Here is an 18,503-nt window from a genome sequence, read left to right as displayed (position 1 = left end):
GCAGGAGAAATGAAAAAAAAGATGGCCGTGCACTGCACAGTCTGTGGGGTCAAGGCTGAAGAAATCCCCGAGAAAGTTCTAAAGATGTGGGAGCATGAGTTGAGAAATACTAACTTCTCCGGCACGACAAACTTTGGTGTGGGGATCCAGGAGCGCGTCGATGTGGGGACCCAAGCACCGGTATGTATGGCCTGTGTGTGCTGAGTAGGTCGGGCTTCGGCATCGGATGAGAAAGTCCGGACGCTCTGTGTGAGGGCCAGACATGGAACGATCAAAGAGGAGGTCATGGCGTTGGTCCCAGCAGAAGGATGATGGGACCGCCCTGCCCGACACGTCAATTCCTGCTTCGATCCCAAAAGGTCCGGAAAAACTTTTCAGTGGGAGCGGGGCAGTGGGGGCAGATAGTAAATAAATGGTAACCGGCAGTCCTGTGCATCTTCTCTCTTTTCTCCCCCCAGGCGACTGCCATCTCAAACTTGGTGTTTACTATGTTAAAACCCACTTCACTGCGCATTTATTTTTATTTTTTTTTTCAACGTTTTTTATTTATTTTTGGGACAGAGCGAGACAGGGGGAGGGGCAGAGAGAGAGGGAGACACAGAATCGGAAACAGGCTCCAGGCTCTGAGCTGTCAGCACAGAGCCCGACACGGGGCTTGAACCCACAGACCGTGAGATCATGACCTGAGCCGAAGTCGGACGCTTAACCGACTGCGCCACCCAGGCGCCCCAAAACTGCGCATTTAGACAATATATTGGGTGGTTTTACACATCCAGAAGCTTTCTGTAAGTGGTGCCCTTGTTTTGTACCCTTCCACAATTTACCTTTTACCTCCTCCACACTACAAGATATATCTTTTCAACACTCACTCTTCATTAAAAAAGAAAAAAGAAAAAAAGCTAAGCTTTTGTGCTTAGTAAACAAAGGACAGGATAAAACTTCCATAATTTGATAAGCAGCAATTTCCAGGAACCCACAGCTGTGTCTTCCTTTTTAAAAAAATTTTTTAATGTTTATTATTTATTTTCGGAGAGAGGGAGACCCAGAATCCGAAGCAGGCTCCAGGCTCTGAGCTGTCAGCACGGAGCCTGACACGGGGCTCGAACTCACGGACCGTGAGATCGTGACCCGAGCCGAAGTCGGACGCTTCACCGACTGAGCCCCCCTGGCGCCTCAGAAGTGTCTTCCTTGGGGCGCCTGGGTGGCTCAGTCGGTGAAGCGTCCGACTTCGGCTCGGGTCACGATCTCACGGTCCGTGAGTTCGAGCCCCGCGTCGGGCTCCGTGCTGAACAGCTCAGAGCCTGGAGCCTGTTTCCGATTCTGTGTCTCCCTCTCTCTCTGCCCCTCCCCTGTTCATGCTCTGTCTCTCTCTGTCTCAAAAATAAATAAACGTTAAAAAAATTTTTTTAAAAAGAAGTGTCTTCCTTAATTGTGAATTCTGAGGACCATTTCTGATAACAATCAAGGAGAAAATAAAGGTGCCAATGCAATAGGAAAATAAAAATAAGTAAAACCTGTACATATTGAAAAGGTTGACAGTATTTTGCAGCCCTGCTTACTTTTCTCAAAGGTCCTAGGGATGTAATATCTGGGTTCATTATAGGGTGAAGCAAGATTGATCTATAAAGGGCGTGGCCTTCTTATGTCTGAGCAATGAGCGTTTGGAAAAGAATGAGGAAGGGAAAACATCCTTTTCCCAAGATAAGAAAAACTCTTGGATATTAATTCTTCCCAAATTAATTTATAAATCCAGCAACATCCCAATAAAAATCCCAAGTAGATTTTTAAAAAAATTTTTTAACGTTTTTTTTATTTATTTTTGGGACAGAGAGAGACAGAGCATGAACGGGGTAGGGGCACAGAGAGAGGGAGACACAGAATCTGAAACAGGCTCCAGGCTCCGAGCCGTCAGCCCAGAGCCTGATGCGGGGCTCGAACTCACGGATCGCGAGATCGTGACCTGGGTGAAGTCGGACGCTCAACCGACTGCGCCACCCAGGCGCCCCTCAAGTAGATTTTTAAAAACACTTTTTAATATTTCTCTCTTTTTCTGGGAGAGAGGGACGAGACAGAGCACGCGTGGCGGGGGTGGGGGGGCAGAGAGAGAGCGAGACACAGAATCCAAAGCAGGCGCCAGGCTCCGAGCTGTCAGCACAGAGCCTGACGGGGGGCTCGAACTCATGAACCTCGAGACCATGACCTGAGCCGAAGTCGGACGCTCAACTGACTGAGCCACCCGGGCGTCCCTAAACATCCCAAGTAGATTTTTGACAGAGTTGTTTTATTGTGGTAAAAGACACACATACAACATAGAATTTTTCGTCTTAATCATATTTAAGCACACAGCTCAACAGCATCAATCACATTCACGCTGTTGTGCAACCATTTGGATTTACAGATTAATTGCAAAGATAGTGCAGGAAGTTCCGTATACACTTAACTCAGCTTCCTCTCCTGTTAACATCTTAAATTACTGTCACTTGTCAAAAAGAGGAAAGGAACATTGGTGCAATACCATTAGCGAAACAAAAGGCTTCGTTTGTGTTTCACGTTTTTCCACGGGTGTCCTTTTCCCGTTCCAGGATTGAGTCCAGACCCCCCGTTAGCCTCCTAGGACTGCCGCGACAAAGGACCACACACAGGGCAACTAACACACCGGACACGTGTTGTCTCACGGCTCTGGAGGCTGGAAGTCTGAGGTCCAGCCGTGGGCAAGTTGGTCTGGTTCCTTCCGAGGCGTCTCTCGTGGGGGCATACACTCCGTCTCCTCCCTGTGTCCTCACATGATCGTCCCTCTGTTCGAGTCTGTGTCCTAACCTCCTCTGATAAGGACCCCAGTCATACTGGGTTAGGGTCCGTCCTCATGACCTTATTAAAAAAAAATTGTGTGTGTGTTTATTTTATTTTTGAGAGTGAGACAGAGCACGAGCGGGGGAGGGGCAGAGAGACAGGGAGACACAGAATCCGAAGCAGATTCCAGGCTCTGAGCTGTCAGCACAGAGCCCGATGCTGGGCTCGAACTCACGGGGCCACAAGATCATGACCTGAGGCAAAGTTGATCGCTTAACTGAGCCACCCAGGCACCCCTTACTTCTTAATATTGGATATAAGGGGGCAAGGAGGGAAAATATTTAAAAGGCTATTTGGTGGGGGGGGTGTGTGCAAAATTTAAAACAAGGTTGATAAACACTGCTTTATTCCTATGAGGTGAGTCCCTAAGCCGGCCCCACTCCAAGGGGAAGAGAATTAATTCCCTCCTCCCCCAGGAAGCACTTTTAAAAAATGTGTAAACAGGGGTGCCTGGGTGGCTCAGTTGGTTAAGTGTCCAACTTGATTTCAACTCAGGTCACGATCTCATGGTTCATGGGTTTAAGCCCCACATTAGGCTCTGGGCTGACTCTGGACTCTGCTTGGGATTCTCTCTCTGCCCCTCTCCTGTTAGCTCTCTCTCTCTCTCTCAAAAATAAATAAAACTTAAAAAAAATTTTTTTACATGTGTGAACCTGTGTGGTTTATTTTATTTTATTTTTTTACATTTATTTATTTTTGAGAGACAGAGCACAAGTGGGGGGAGGGGCAGAGAGAGAGGGAGACACAGAATCCGAAGCAGGCTCCAGGCTCTGAGCCATCAGCACAGAGCCCGATGCGGGGTCGAACTCATGAACTGTGAGATCGTGACCTGAGCTGAAGTCGGATGCTCAACCGACTGAGCCACCCAGGCACCCCGTGCGAACCCATGTTAAAACCAGCACAGTAATTAATAAATATTTTTCGGGGGAGATAACACAAATTGGAAATTATGCAAATATCCTGCTTCTCTCATTAGAGTAGCACATGTTAACTATAAGCATCTGTCTGTGGGTTTTGCCTACAGTGGTTGTTACCATGGTGTTCAATGTTTTTAATGTTTATTTATTTATTTATTTATTTAAAAAAATTTTTTTTTCAACGTTTATTTATTTTTGGGACAGAGAGAGACAGAGCATGAACGGGGGAGGGGCAGAGAGAGAGGGAGACACAGAATCGGAAACAGGCTCCAGGCTCTGAGCTATCAGCCCAGAGCCCGACGCGGGGCTTGAACTCACGGACCGCAAGATCGTGACCTGGCTGAAGTCGGACGCTTAACCGACTGCGCCACCCAGGCGCCCCATGTTTATTTATTTTTGAGAGAGAGAGAGAGAGACAGAATGTCAGCAGGGGAGGGACAGAGAGAGGGAGACGCAGAATCCGAAGCAGGCTCCAGGCTCTGAGCTGTCAGCACAGACCCTGATGCGGGGCTTGAACTCACAAACCATGAGATCGTGACCTGAGCCGAAGGTGGACGCTTAGCCGACAGGGCCACCCAGGTGCCCCAATACGCTATGTTTTACAGCACTCAGGGGCACCTGGGTGGCTCAGTCAGTTAAGCGTCTGACTCTTGATTTAGGCTCAGGTCACGATCTCACATTTCGTGGGTTCGAGCCCCACATCGGGCTCTGCGCTGACAGTGCGGGGCCTGCTTGGGATTCTCTCTCTCTCTCTCTCTCTGCCCTTACCCAGCTTGCTCTCTCTAAGTAAACAAATAAACTGAAAAAAGTTTTTTTCAAGCATTCACCTGGACTGCAAGCTCATCCTGGCTGGAGCTCTGATGGTAGAATTTGGGGCACCCGGCAACCTATCTGAGCCGGAGTATGTGAGCACCGCCTTCCTCGACTCGGTAGAAATCCCAGATTCTTAGGCCTACGGGGTCAGGGAGCCCGGGGAGGATCCCCGGGGAAAGCTCATGTCAGGGTTTCGCACCCGCACCCCCACTAGAGCGTTTCCTTCTCCCGAGACTCGCCTGGGCAGCACGGGGTGATTTGTCCATCCAGTGGCTTCTGTTCCACGTCTGAGAGCCCCTGGCAGGTGAAGCGGTTACTCTTGAAAAGTCTGCAGTGGCAGAAAGTTCTGGTGTCTAGAGAAGAGTCCGGAGGGGGCTCTGACCCCCCACTTCTTGGGCTCAGCGTCTCCCTAGGCACTTGGCAGGAAGTTCTTCTTTCAGTCTGACCCTCTGGCCTGAGCAGCTCTCCCATCACACACACTGGGTCACCAGGCGTGCGCAAGCGTCTCCCAGGCGCCCAGGACGGACTACTCGCGAATTTACTCACGACTCGGGTTCGCGTGCTGGAAGCAAAACGAGCCAGTCCCTGAGAGCCGGTCTCTGTTCAGCTCCGCGTGGAGGGGCATCATGTTAACAGCTTGGAATCAGCCACAGCGGCAGGATGTACACGAGGGAGACTGGTGGACGCTTCGCATCAGGACTCGCTTCCCCCCTCACCACCCACCCCGTCCCCCCTGCAGAGCGCAGGTCGTTAAACGTTCGTTCTTTCGCCTGGGGCTTGTTTCCGGTTTAGGCGTTCCCCAAACACAAGTGTTGCACCTCCTTGCCCGCTGCCTGGTTCGTTTCCTTCTCTTCCTCGCCTTTCCAAGTGGAACAAACAGCCTGTCTTCCAGAAAATCCTGTGGCCAGGTGCATGCCCCAGGGTCACGGTGGCTCCCTGGACAGGCAGACCTGCTCCCCGGCATTTTTTTTTTTTAATGTTTATTTATTTTGAGAGAGAGAGTGCATGCACAAGGGGGGGGAGGGGCAGAGAGAGAGCAAGAGAGGGAGAGAGAATCCCAAGTCGGCTCCGCTCTGTCAGCACAGGGCCCGACGCAGGGCTCAAACCCACAAACGGTGAGATCCTGACCTGAGCCTAAATCAAGATGCCTAACCGACTGAGCCACCCAGGCAACTCCCCCGCCCCCCCCCCCCCCCACAGGCAGTTGCAATTACGATGAATCAAGTCCCCACTTCCTGGCAGGCAGTGACAGAATTGTGTCCGTTGTGATGGGAACTGGAGAAGTAATCGTTTCCCTGGAAGAATGTCCACTCCCAGGGCTGGACCAGCACAGGCAGGCTGTTGGGGCAGGTGGGACAGGGCTGGGACTCAGGACACCCCTATCCCTGTGTCTGCCCGGTCTTCAGTCCCTCGAGGGTTGGGGGTCTGTCCTGGATTCTACACCCCGAACGGCCCATTTCCCTCCCTACTTCCGGCCCGCCTCCCCCCCCCAGCCCAGGAGAACTCTGGAGTCCCGACCCTCATCTCTTCCAGACTGGGACAAGCAGGGAGCTCAGAACAAGAGACTGTAGTGCCTGCTGTGTGCACGCCCCACACTGGGCCCTCAGGGAGCTTGTTTCTCAGTCTAGATCTTGGTTCATCCCGTCTGAAGATGCGCGAGGAGGGCGGGGGTGGAGCCTCCTCCACCCCTTCCCTCCCTGCCCCTGCACCAGAGTGGGGAGAGGCTCTGGGTGGGCCACCAGGGAGGGCAGCTGACCAGGAAAACAGCCCCATCTCTCTCTGGGAAGTGCCCCCCTCCCTGCCCAGGCAATGTCTGCCACCAAAGACCAGGCTTGGAAGCCCATGGCCCTGGGGGCCTATAGCTGACCTTGGACAAGGACAGCCACAGCAGCCCAGTAAAGAGCAGGAGAGGGAAGAACAGACACCCTGAGGGAGCGGAGGATGGGTGCTTCCAGCATACCTGTGTTCCTGCCTCCGCCTGCCCCAGGGAAGCCTGTCCCCAGCCCCCACCTCCCGGGGCCCAAGAGCCTGGCAGTATTGGTCACCTGCGCTCCGTGCCCTAACCCTGTTGTACCTGTGAAGTTCTGGAAACCACGGATTGTCGGAATCCAAAGTCTTTGGGGACAAGTGGTCCCGCTGGTTATCAGCCCTTCCTCCTCTGAATGGGCAGAGAGGCAATCAGAGTCTGCCCAAGCCGAGACCAGAGAGGGCCAGCCCCTGCCGCCCTCCCCAAGATCCGAGTCCCAACCCAGCCTCGCCCAGGGTGCCCGGCTGCCGAGCCATCCCTGGAGTGGCGCATGTCCACCTACGATCCCCAAACGCCTTGTCCGGGACTCCTGGGGACCCACGGCTTTTCTTTCTCGCCCCATGGTGCTCACCTCCAAAACCTACTTTCGCTCAGGAAAAGGAACGGGGCACCGGGCTGTGACACATCACTGTAAGAGGCCGGAGGGAGAGGGCAGAGCTTCTGATGCGGAATGAGACGGGCTGGGCCTTCCAGGAATTCCAAGAGGTGGTGCAGGGTGGTCTGGGGGCAACAGCCAGGCCATGGGATGCTTTGGATGAGATCCGACAACGTGGAAAGTAGGGCTAACTTGTGATGCCTCCTTCACTGAGGGCAGCTCGGACCGTGCCCCCCTCGCCCTGGAACCATCACCTCCCTCTGACTTCCACTGTGCCCTCTTGGCTTCCTGATGGCCTCCTTGATGGCGATTTTGGGACTGACTTCGGGAGTCCGGGCTGAGTCACAACTGCTTGTTTATTTAATAGCTGCTATCGTTGGGCATTCTTCTAGCTACTTCATGTACGAGTTGATTTAATCTTCCCACGTTGGGGTAGATAATGTCACCTGCAGGTTACAGATTAGAGCAAACCGCCATAGCCTGAGGGGTTCGGGTCCAGGCCCCTGACGGAGGTGGGGCTGCAAGCCAGGACTCATCTCCCTCCTCTGCGTTTCCCTGGTCAGCTGTCTGGTGGCCTCTCCCACAGTCCCTCTCACCTCTGGTGCAGGGAAGGGGGAGGGAGGACAGAGGCAGGGTGACAGGGAGGCTGCTTTTGGAATCCTTGCCCCCTGGCCCTCCAGCAGCAGCTCTCTCTGGGGGTCAGTGTCCTCATCCTCAAAGGCTACTGGCTGGACAGTCAGGAGCCTCACCGTGGCCTCTGGGTAGGGCTGGCATCACCAGGCATTTGATAGGCGATCGTATTGCAAAATATGCGAGACACTCACCACATATAATATAATTATATATATATTATATATATATAGTAATACATATAAAATATAATTGACACATAACATTGTATTAGTTTCAAGAATGCAGCATAATGATTCAATATATGTATATATTGCAAAGTGATCTCCACAATAAATCTAGTTCCATAGTTAACATTATACATTTTTTCCCCTCATGATGAGAATTTTGAAGATCTGCTCTTTTTTAAAAATTTTTAACATTTATTTATTTAGAGACAGAGAGAGAGAGTGCACAAGCAGGGGAGGGGCAGAGAGAGAGAGAGCAAGACACAGAATCCGAAGCGGGCTCCAGGCTCTGAGCTGTCAGCACAAAGTCAGACGCGGGGCTCGAACCCACCTGAGCCGAAGTCAGACGCTCAACCGACTGAGCCCCCCCAGGCGCCCCTGCTCTCTTATGAGTGTCTTCTAAGTTTCCAATTTCTGCACATCCCTGACAACATTTGCGATTATCTTTTTTATTCTAGCTGTTCTAGTGGGTGTAAAGGGAGATCCCATTGTGGGTTTCATTTGCATTTCCCTGGGGGCACTTATTAAAATGCAGATCCTTGGGGTGGCCAGGTGGCTCAGTCTGTTCAGTGGCTGACTCTTGATTTCTGCTGAGGTCATGATTTCGTGGTTCATGGGATTGAGCCCCGTGTCTGGCTCCGCGTTCAGTGTGTGGAGCCTGCTTGGGATTCTCTCTCTCTCCCTCTCTCTCTCTCTGTCTCTCTCTGCCCCTCCCCCACCTCTCAAAATAAACTTAAAAAAAATGCAGATTCTTAACCCACACCCAAGAGAGTCCAATTCAGTGAGTCTGGGGTGAGGCCCAGGAAAATCGGGGTGGTGGGGAGTCTTTTGTGATAACTAGATTTCACTTCTGATGCAAGCCCTGTTTTCTCCTGGCCCTTTCCTCCAAGCCTGTCATCACAATTGACCACACGTTCAGCCCATAACTTGGGACGGAGACCATAGGAAGTAGAGATGGGCAGGCATGGGGTCCTCAGCAGCATCTTTGGGCTCGCTCCGAAGGACTTTCAGTTACCTGAGCCAGTTAGTCATTTGTTCATTTGTTTATACCTGTCTGTGTTGTTGCCTCTTGCTAACAACTGCACACATCCTAACCCATGCACACCCTTACAGCTGAAAAGGACAAAGCCAGTCCTGGGCCCTGAACAGGGAGATCATTTTAAATCCGTGCTTTTAGGAATGGGGTGAGAGGCATGTGTCTTATTCGGCTCAGGCTGCTATTTTAAAAATACCATAGTCTGTGTGGCTTATAAGCAACAGGGGTCTGGAAGCTGGGAAGTCCAAGGTCAAGGTGCCTGTAGATATGGTTCCTGGTGAGAGCTCTCTTCCTCGCTGGAAGATGGCTGCCTTCTCGCTGTACCTCTCATGGAGGAGAGAGGGAGCTCTGGTGTCTCTCCCTCTTTTTTAATTTTTCAAAAATGTTTATTTATTTTTAAGACAGAGAGGGACACAGAGCGTGAGCAGGGGAAGGGCAGAGAGAGAGGGAGACACAGAAGCTGAATCAGGCTCCAGGCTCAGAGCTGTCAGCACAGAGCCCAATGTGGGGCTTGAACTCATGAACCAGGAGAACGTAAGCTGATTGCCATTTGCAACTACGTGGATGGAACTGGAGGGTATTATGCTAAGCGAAATTAGTCAATCAGAGAAAGACAAACATCATATGACTTCACTCATATGAGGAATGTCAGATACAAAACAGATGAACATATGGGAAGGGAAGCAAAAATAATATAAAAACAGGGAGGGGGACAAACCATAAGAGACTCTTAAATATGGAGAACAAACAGAGGGAGCATGGGCTAAACGGGTCAGGGGCATTAAGGAAGCTACTCCTGAAATCATTGTTGCACTATACGCTAACTTGGATGTAAATTTTAAAAAAAGTTAAAAATAAAATAAAATAAAAATAAAAAATAATAAAGTTAAACAGCTACAAAAAAAGGGGGTCTAGAAATTTCCATCTGATTTTGACAAGAAAGGATGAAGTCAAGAGAAGAGATGTTTCCACATAACAAGCCAGTAGGTGATATTCATAGTTGATAACTTGAGAAGAGTCTCATAGGCCTATAACCAAGAAGCAATGGCACTGGCCACAAGATCGCCCAAGTGGCCATGAAGGTGGACAAGAGAACCACCTCCCAGCTTTTCCACATTTGCCAGGAACCTGTCATTTGGGGGATACTGAGTGACAGATCCAATCCCCTCATAGATTCAAATGGACAGAACAGAATATTTAGTGAAACATTAACTTCCTTTTCATTGCGGTAAAATACACATAACATAAAATTGACCATTTTTACCACTTTAAAGTGTACAATTCTGGGGCATTGAGCACATTCACAATGTTGCGCAACCATCCCCACTCTCTGGTTCCAGAACTTTTCATCACCCAAAAGAGGAAATCCTGGACCAATTAGCACTTACTCCCCCCCTCCCCTCCCCCAGTCCCTGGCAACCACGAATCTGCTTTCTGCCTTTACGAAGATTTGCCTACTTTGGACATTCCATATATGTGACATTTTGTGTCTGGTTTCTCCCACTGAGCATAATGTTTTCAAAGTTCATCTATGTTGTAGCAGGTGTCAGTACTTAGTTCCTTTTTATGACTGAATAATATCCCATTGTATGAATATACTAGAGTTTGTTTACCCGTTCATCGGTTGATGGGCATTTGGGCTGTTTCCTCCTTTTGCCTATTGTGAATAGTGCTGAACTGTTAGCTTTCACTTGACCTTTCCTTAGTACCCTATATATCTAGTGATAGCAGTTCTGTTTACTGATGCCATAACCTCTGTTGTCCTCATCCCACCCTCCACTGAAGACCACCATCTTGGCTGTGGTTTGGCTGTGGTCAATCTTCAGTCTGGCAAATAAGGTCAACTCAATTGGGAGTCCCCTGTAAGCCTAGAAAAACAACACCAATGCCACTCATGTCTTTTGGTGTTGACAACATTATCCATTAGTATCGGAACAGTTATGAAGAATCTCAAGAGGGTCCCACCATGGGGAGATCTATCTGTTTCCCAAATATTTCTTCCCAAAGCAACAGAACACAAGAGGGGGAAGCAAGGTATGGTATAGCTTGAACACAAAGAATGCCAGAATGTAAAAGGATCATGAGGAAACGTGAAGAATCATGGAATTGAAATATGAGGGCCCCGCCCTTGTGCTTCATGCTTGAATCAAAGGCAATGGAGGAAAACTCCAGTGGATACAAAAAAGGGAAACTAGCAGAACAATCTGAGGTTGATCTAGAACTAGCTCTGGGTAGACTAAGCTCACCCCACGCCTGAAAATACTGCAGTGATGCCTGAGCAGATCAGAGAGAGTGCAAATTCTAGAAAAGGAATGAATATAAGGGACAGTCTTCAATACGCATAGCTTCCGGAGAAAGAAAGGGGAAAAAGGAAGAGAGAGGAGCTGGTTGGCAATCTGGTGGTGAAGAGGAATGGAAGGGGGAAATGTAGAGCCCTTCAAGACAAAAGAAAACTACAAATTGGAGGTCTCTCAACCTATTCCTGCCACCAACAAAGCAGAACAAAAAATACAAAAGTAAGTCCCTTTGCTGTGTTGACAGAAGAGGGCGCCATCAAGCCTCATAGCTCATGGACTGTTCCCGGTAACAAAAACCCGAACAAAAGGAACATAGTTAAGTCCACAGAGAGTAATTGCAAAAATTCAGGAAATGAAAATCCACACAAATCAACAAAGGAAAAACGACTCCCAGAAAGGAGTCAAGATGTAGAAGGAAATTGTAAGTCAGCGCTCCAAACAGAATTCAATACTGTGTAGTCAAACGGGCATTTGCCCATATGAAAAAAAAAAAAAATCTCCTTACATCAAAAATTCAAAAACTAAAATACTGACACGGACAGGGATAAATGAAGGAAATAAATAGAAGAAAAGGCAAAATTATCTCAGACCTGTAGAATAAATTATAAAGTACTCAAGAGAGAATAGACTCCAATGAAAATTTGATAAAGCATAGAAGAAAAAAGACAGGAAAACAACAACAAAAAATAATAATGACTTGAGAAAGAAGCCAAACAGGGTCAGAGAGAAATGGATTAAAATGGAAGTCCAGACTGAAAGAATAATGTGTGTATTTTTGGAGTCCCTGGAGAAGAAAGACAAAATAAAACAGAGCTAAATATTTAAACCATACTCAAAAAAATTTTTTCAGAAATAGAAAATCACCTGAATTTACACATTGAAAAGGCTCAACAGGTACTTAGGAAAATTAACCCAGAATGGCCGCCTCTGAAGCATATTTTTTAATTATTCAATTTCAAAGATTAAATCTTCAAGTCCTCCAGATCAAACAATTTACCAAGTCAAAAGAATTCTACTGATTTAAGACTTCTCAAAACTAACATTCAAAACAAGACAACAATGAGTGTCATGTAAAAAACACAGCAAAACTGGGCACCTGGGGGGTTCAGGTGGTTAAGCAACCAACCAACTGTTGATTTCAGCTCAGGTCATGATCTCACCATCTGTGAGATCAAGCCCTGCATCAGGGCCCTTAAGATTCTCTCTCTCCTTCTTTCTCTGCCCCTTCCCCATTTCTCTTTTTTAAAAAACCCAAACTTTAAAAAACAAAACAAAAACTCAATGAACAAAAGCACAAACCTAAGATTTGATACCCAGCCCAGCTGTCCTTCAATTACACACAAGATGTTAAGGAATTCTGTACCCATTAGTCTTTGCTGAAGAATCCATGAAAGGATATACTTCAACAACAGGATAATTGTTTCTCACAGAGATATGAATTATAAATTCTGAAACTACTTCCTGTGTATTCTAGGATTGAGCAAATGATTAGCAAATATATTGTGAATAATGAGAGCCAGGTCTCTCACTGTTGCTGAAAGATGTTACAAATAAGGACAGGGGAGGGGCGACTGGGTGGTTCAGTCGGGTAAGTGTCCGACTTTGGCTCAGGTCATGATCTCAAGGTTCATGGGTTTCAGCCCCACATCAGGCTCTGTGCTGACAGCTCAGAGCCTGCAGCCTGCTTCAGATTCTGTGTCTCCCTCTCGCTCTCTGCCCTTCCCCCACCATGCTCACGCACACATGCGCGCTCTCTCTGCCAAAAATAAATAAAAACATTAAAAAATTTTACAAAAATTTACAAGTAAGCACAGGGGAAAGGCCAGAATGAACTCTGCAGTGTTGGACAGGAAGTAGAGTATCAGTATGAATTTGTGCTTTTTTTTTTTAAGTAATCTCTACATCCAACAGGGGCTTGAACTCACAACCCCAAGATCAAGAGTCGCGTGCTCTACTGAGTCAACCAAGCATCCCTGAACTCATAGTTTTTAATATATGTACACAGACAAATAGATACAGAAATAAATATAGAAGTCTATGTGTATGTGTTTCAGTTAGTACACATGCATGTATTTCCTAGCTCTGCCTCCTGAGGAGACCTAGAGCACTGGACACCCCAAACCAAAAGCATACCTAAAGCATAATGAGACAGCACTTTACATCCACTGAGATAGCTATTATAAAAAAATAAATAATACGGGGCACCTGGGTGGCTCAATCGGTTGAGCATCCAACTTCAGTTTAGGTCATGATCTAATAGTTTGTGAGTTCGAGCCTCACGTCAGGCTCTGTGCTGACAGTTCAGAGCCTGGAGCCTGCTTTGGGTTCTGTGTCTCCCTCTCTCTCTGTCCCTCCCCCAGTTATTGTTTCTCTCTCTCAAAAATAAACATTTAAAAAAAATTAAGAAAAAGAAATAAAGGGCACAGATGCCATTTAAAAAATTAAAAATTAAAAAATAAAGTTAAAGAAATTAAAAATAGGGGTGCATGGGTGGCTCAGTTGGTTAAGCGTCTAACTCTTGATCTCACGGTTTGTGAGTTCGAGCCCTGTGTTAGGCTCCGCACTGACAGTGTGGGGCCTGCTTGGGATTCTCTCTCTCCCTCTCTCTCTGTCCCTTCCCCCCACCTTCAAAAGAAAATAAAAATAAACTTTAAAAAAAGGAATAATTGACTAGTATTTGTCAAAAAGGTTAAGGACACGAAGACAATTAAGACACTGAATGTCTGGAGCTGTAAGAGGTACAGTTGTGCTGTTTTAAGCCACAAAGTTTGTGGTAATTTGTTACAGCATCAATAGCATACTAACACATGCATTTAGTAATAAAGTTTTTATGAAGAAAGTCACAAAACTTTACTGAAGGACATTTAAAAGTGCCGTATAAAGACATGATGTGTTCAGGAATGAATGAACACATAGATAGATAGATGATAGATAGACAGATAGATACATTGATAGATGATAGATAAATAGATAATAGATGGATAGATAGATGGATAGAGGATAGATAGATGGATAGATAGAAAATAGATTGATAATAGATGATAGATACACTGATTGATAGATGATAGATGATAGATGGATAGATAGATACATTGGTTGATAGGTGATGGATAGATAGATAGATGATAGATAGATAGATAGATAGATAGATAGATAGATAGATAATAGATAGATAAATGATAGATAGATGATAGATAAATAGATAGCCAGACACATAGACATGTACATACTTATATGTATATATGTATATTCCCAACCCAAATTACAAATTAATCCAAAACTGTATCTGAGAAATAAAATACACAGTAGTAGAGAGAAACCGAGTGAAAGAAAACAATACCCTCGTTTATATCAAATATAATTTAACACTATAGTAAGTGAAACAGTGGCCAAAAAAATAGACAGAAGTTCAATGGAACACATAATGCAGTGTGTGACTTTATTAAGGGGATGTCATGGGGGGTGTTGGAGAGGGGCTGAGACCATCAACAGAAGAAGGGAGACGTCTACAGCCTACAAAGGGACAGATCTTAGAGGAGAAGGGGGTCTCGGAATCTCTCTCAGGATCTTAAAGGCCTCCATGCAGGAGAAGGATGGGAGTCCACCAGCAGGAGAAGCAGAAAGAATGAAGCCCGAGAGAAACAAGCAGCATGCATGCATGAGCTCGTTGCCTGATCTCTGGAGACGGCGGGGGGGGGGGGGGGGGCATGGGGAGCACTGGCCCTCAGAGGCCCGGGCAGGGGGACGAGGGCTTCTTACAGATCCAGAAGTTTTCTGTACTACATCTGTTGTCATTCCAGCCGTCACTGTACAATTCCACACAGTCCTCATCCCCGTGGTTGTTGGGTTCCCCTTCTTTCCAGAAGCTGTGAACACCATCAAAGCCATCGGCCCCCCTGCTCCACCCAGAGCCCACTCCCCAGCCCACCCTTGGAAGAGCTGGTCCCTGGCCTTTGGTGGCAAAAGCCCCAGGAGCACTCAGAGAGTGGCGAGGATTCAGAGGCAACGTTTTCAAAACGAGGGTTCAAACACCACTCCCACTGGAATCAGCGCTTGCAAAGTACAAATGCAGATTCCTGGGCCCACACCTAGATTTATAGAATCACCCTGGGATGGAGTCAGGACTCTGCATCTCCACCGAGCAAGCCCATCAGATGATGCTTTCCAATTCCAGAGTCTGAGCATCCAGGTTTGGGTTTCAGCGCCCACCCTTCCCAGGCCATTGTCTCCGGGAGATCACCTGAGTTGGAGGGGAGTGTCGTCCACCCATCTCCAAGAACCCTCATTGTGGTGGTCACTGAGGCCAATCCATGTGCGCTGGCTATTTTTCGTATTCCAAGACTTCAGAAATTTCTGGGGCGGGGGAGGACGGGCAGTGAGACATCACCCTTCCCCATGTCTGCCCACATTCCCATGGTCCCCTGCCCCCCCCCCCCCCCCCGCCCCATGGAAGACCTGTGGTCCAGCCGATAGCCCTCACTCAAGTTGTATGTGTTCACACGCGCGCGTGTCGTGGCTGTGTTAATGTGCGTACACATGTGGAAACGTGTTTACTTGAGCCTCGGCTTCATGTCTGGGGAGAGATTCTGCACAGTCTCGAGAGGGCTCTGAGTTCCCTTTCTGTTCACACATGGGTTCCTCTTGGGCATGTTCTTCTCTCACATGACCTTCCCAAGGCCACCTCTTCCAGGAAGCCTTTCCTGCCATCTCCCCGCCCCAAGCCTCCATCTTGGGGAGGGCAGAAGAGGGACAGAAGGCTTTTCGCTGGCCTTCCTGAGGTCCCGCCCCAGTCGGGTGCTCTGCTCAGCTCACCTGCTCCTCAGTGCTGTTGATGACCACCAGCTGGGCCCTCATGTTCTGACACGCGGCGATGGACTCTTTCCAGGTGTTCTGGGTCAGGGAGAAGAAGTAGCAGCTTCCCTGGAAAAGTTCCCATTTCCAGGGGCAGTGGCGGCACAGGCCAGCTGGGGAGGAGAGTGGGGTTGGGACAGACAGGCCCTCAGCAGGTGCATCAGATCTTGGGAACCCAGGGCCGGGCCCCTGTGTTCAGCTGTCGGCTCAGTCCCCAGGAAATCCGTGTGACGGACCCCAGCCTGAGGAAGCCAGGAGCCATAGAAGGTGGGCTCCAGCCCCACCTGGGATCCCCAAACTCCCTCCCAACCTTGGCGTCTGACGCTTACCCAGGGTGGCATTCATCCAGGTCAGCTGCTGGAGTATCTCCTCCAGGGATGATTGTTTCTGGGTCTGAGAAACATCCCCTGGGAAAAGAAGACTTCAATTATTAAGCACCTAGGGTGTGTTTGGTGTGGAGAGGGCCCCGTGACAACATTATCAGTAGATTTCACAATGGACCCCAAGAGTCCATTATGCACACAACAAAACTGAGGCTCTGAAAATGACTTGCCTGACATCGTCCCCAGGGTCTCACCCGGGGATCCAGTCTCCTCCCCCACCTCTACCCTCCCTCCTTCACCCCTGCGGGGAGGGGTATGCGGTGGCTCATCCAAAGTCACACAGCCTCTGAGCCCTCTCCTGCCCCAAACCCAGCATCTAGCCCTTCACCGAGGCCGGGGCTCTCCTGATGGTTCCTCTCCCGATGGTCCCCTGTGTCTCTCTGCAGGGATTGGTGGATCCTGGAGACTGCAACAGACCAGAGGATTCCCCTTTATTTATTTTTTATTTAAAAAAAAATTTAAATATTTTTTTTGAGAGAGGAAGATAGAGACAGAGTGTGAGCAGGGGAGGGGCAGAGAGAGGGAGACACAGAATCCGAAGCAGGCTCCAGGCTCCGAGCTGTCAGTACAGAGCCCGACGCGGGGCTCGAACCCACCAACCAAGAGATTATGACCCCAGCTGAAGTCAGATGCTTAACCGACTGAGCCACCCAGGCGCCCCAATTTTTTTTTTAATGTTTATTTATTTTTGAGCGAGAGGGAGAAACAGCAAGTGGGGGAGGGATAGAAAGAGAGGGGGTCGGAGGATCCAAAGCAGGCTCTGTGCCGACAGCAGGGAGCCCAATGCGGGCCTCAAACTCATGAACCATGAGATCATGACCTGAGCCGAAGTAGGACGCTCAACCAACTGACCCACCCAGGAGCCCCGAGAATTGCCCTTCATCAGCACCAGCTTCAGGCCTGACCTGGTGTCAAATCTGGTTTCAAGGTCTCTGGGAGCCTAGGTCCCGTGTGGAGGAAGACGAGCTACATTTCACAGATGAAGAAACAGGCTCAGAGAGGGGTAGTAACCAGCCCCCAGCCACACAGAAGGCGATGCGGAATAGCACCGAGACCTTCCCGGAGGGACAACCTAAAGCGACCCAAGACTCCGAGCCCCCAGCCTCCGACTCACCTTGAACCAGAGTGGTCACCAGGAGCATGAAGAAGCCCAGAGAGACGAGAAGCAGCAGCAGAGGCAGGTGGGCCTGGGTCAGACATCCTGAAGGACCAGCAGACGGGCAGAGCTGAGGTCCGCAGGGACGGACCCTGCCCCACCCCACCCTCACGCTGGAGCGGAGGCCTCTCGGCTGCCCCTTGCCCGGATGCCCGCTCTGGACACGCCCACCTCGGTACCTGGCAGGCTCCGTGAGCTCCTGAGCAGGCCGGTGTATTTCTTAGCCAGTCTCTGGTTCCCAAACACCTCCACCTCTGAACGGGACAGAACACACTTAGCCGAGCTTTGAAGCCGAGCCTGCCCGAGCCCCGCCGTCAGGACTGCAAGCCGGAGGCCAGACCTGACTCCCCCGGGGGGCCTGGAGGGAGCCCGGCCCTCCCTGCCGTCACCCCAGGGTGGGGGCTCAGCCTCACCGGGGTCATCCGGCTCCTTGGGGTCACACATCTCCGCCATCCTCCTCTTCTCTCCGGCTCCCCTCCACGCGGTGGTTTTTATAACCCCACGTGCTGCCCCAGCAGCCCCTCCTCAGGAACATTCCTCCCCGATTCAGGAAGAAGAACACAAAACAGGACACTGCTTCCTCTCGGAAAAGAGGGTGGAGGAATGAAGTGCTGACACCAGTAGGAGAGAAGGCACGGAGGGTGGGGGCAGGAGCCGCACGGTCAACCCCGGGGTCACAAGGCGCTGTTCCAACCCTATCCAGTCCTGCGAGCGCTGGCCCGGCCTGGTCGGAGTCTCAGCTTCCTCGGGTGGGAAGCGGGACACGCGCCCTGCCTCGAACTGTTTCTGTGAGGTTTACCACGGGGTGCTAGTGCTGGGTATATACATCGCCTATTCTAATAATAGGTGCTCAGCAGCAATAGCGTTTGGCACGTGCCTCGCAGTTCCCCAGGGTGTGTGTTCCCCCTCGTGGAACAAGCAATAAATCTGGATCTGTTCGA

At 49.3% G+C, this 18,503-nt stretch overlaps 1 protein-coding gene and 1 long non-coding RNA gene across 2 annotated transcripts; both read right to left on the bottom strand.

Annotated features, from left to right (window-relative positions):
* Window positions 1-2,321: 2,321 nt before the first annotated feature.
* LOC122488625 lies at window positions 2,322-4,799 on the bottom strand. Its single transcript, XR_006298661.1, has 2 exons — window positions 4,595-4,799; window positions 2,322-2,868 (listed from the first exon to the last, which is right to left on the bottom strand). It is a non-coding gene; the product is annotated as an uncharacterized LOC122488625 (long non-coding RNA).
* Window positions 4,800-14,580: 9,781 nt separating this feature from the next.
* Window positions 14,581-18,115, bottom strand: CD209 (CD209 molecule). The gene is made up of 8 exons (XM_043590203.1): window positions 17,976-18,115; window positions 17,742-17,816; window positions 17,521-17,607; window positions 16,735-16,812; window positions 16,353-16,430; window positions 15,985-16,136; window positions 15,413-15,525; window positions 14,581-15,038 (listed from the first exon to the last, which is right to left on the bottom strand). The coding sequence occupies exons 1-8, from the start codon at window positions 18,013-18,015 to the stop codon at window positions 14,897-14,899; spliced, it is 765 nt and encodes a 254-aa protein (XP_043446138.1). The 5' UTR covers window positions 18,016-18,115; the 3' UTR covers window positions 14,581-14,896.
* Window positions 18,116-18,503: the final 388 nt, after the last annotated feature.

The sequence above is a fragment of the Prionailurus bengalensis genome, chromosome A2 (genome assembly GCF_016509475.1).
Source record: "Prionailurus bengalensis isolate Pbe53 chromosome A2, Fcat_Pben_1.1_paternal_pri, whole genome shotgun sequence".
In the NCBI taxonomy this organism is placed as follows: domain Eukaryota; kingdom Metazoa; phylum Chordata; class Mammalia; order Carnivora; family Felidae; genus Prionailurus; species Prionailurus bengalensis.
The sequence above is the reverse complement of the archived record's forward strand: the minus strand, read 5'-3'. Positions and strand labels throughout refer to the sequence as shown.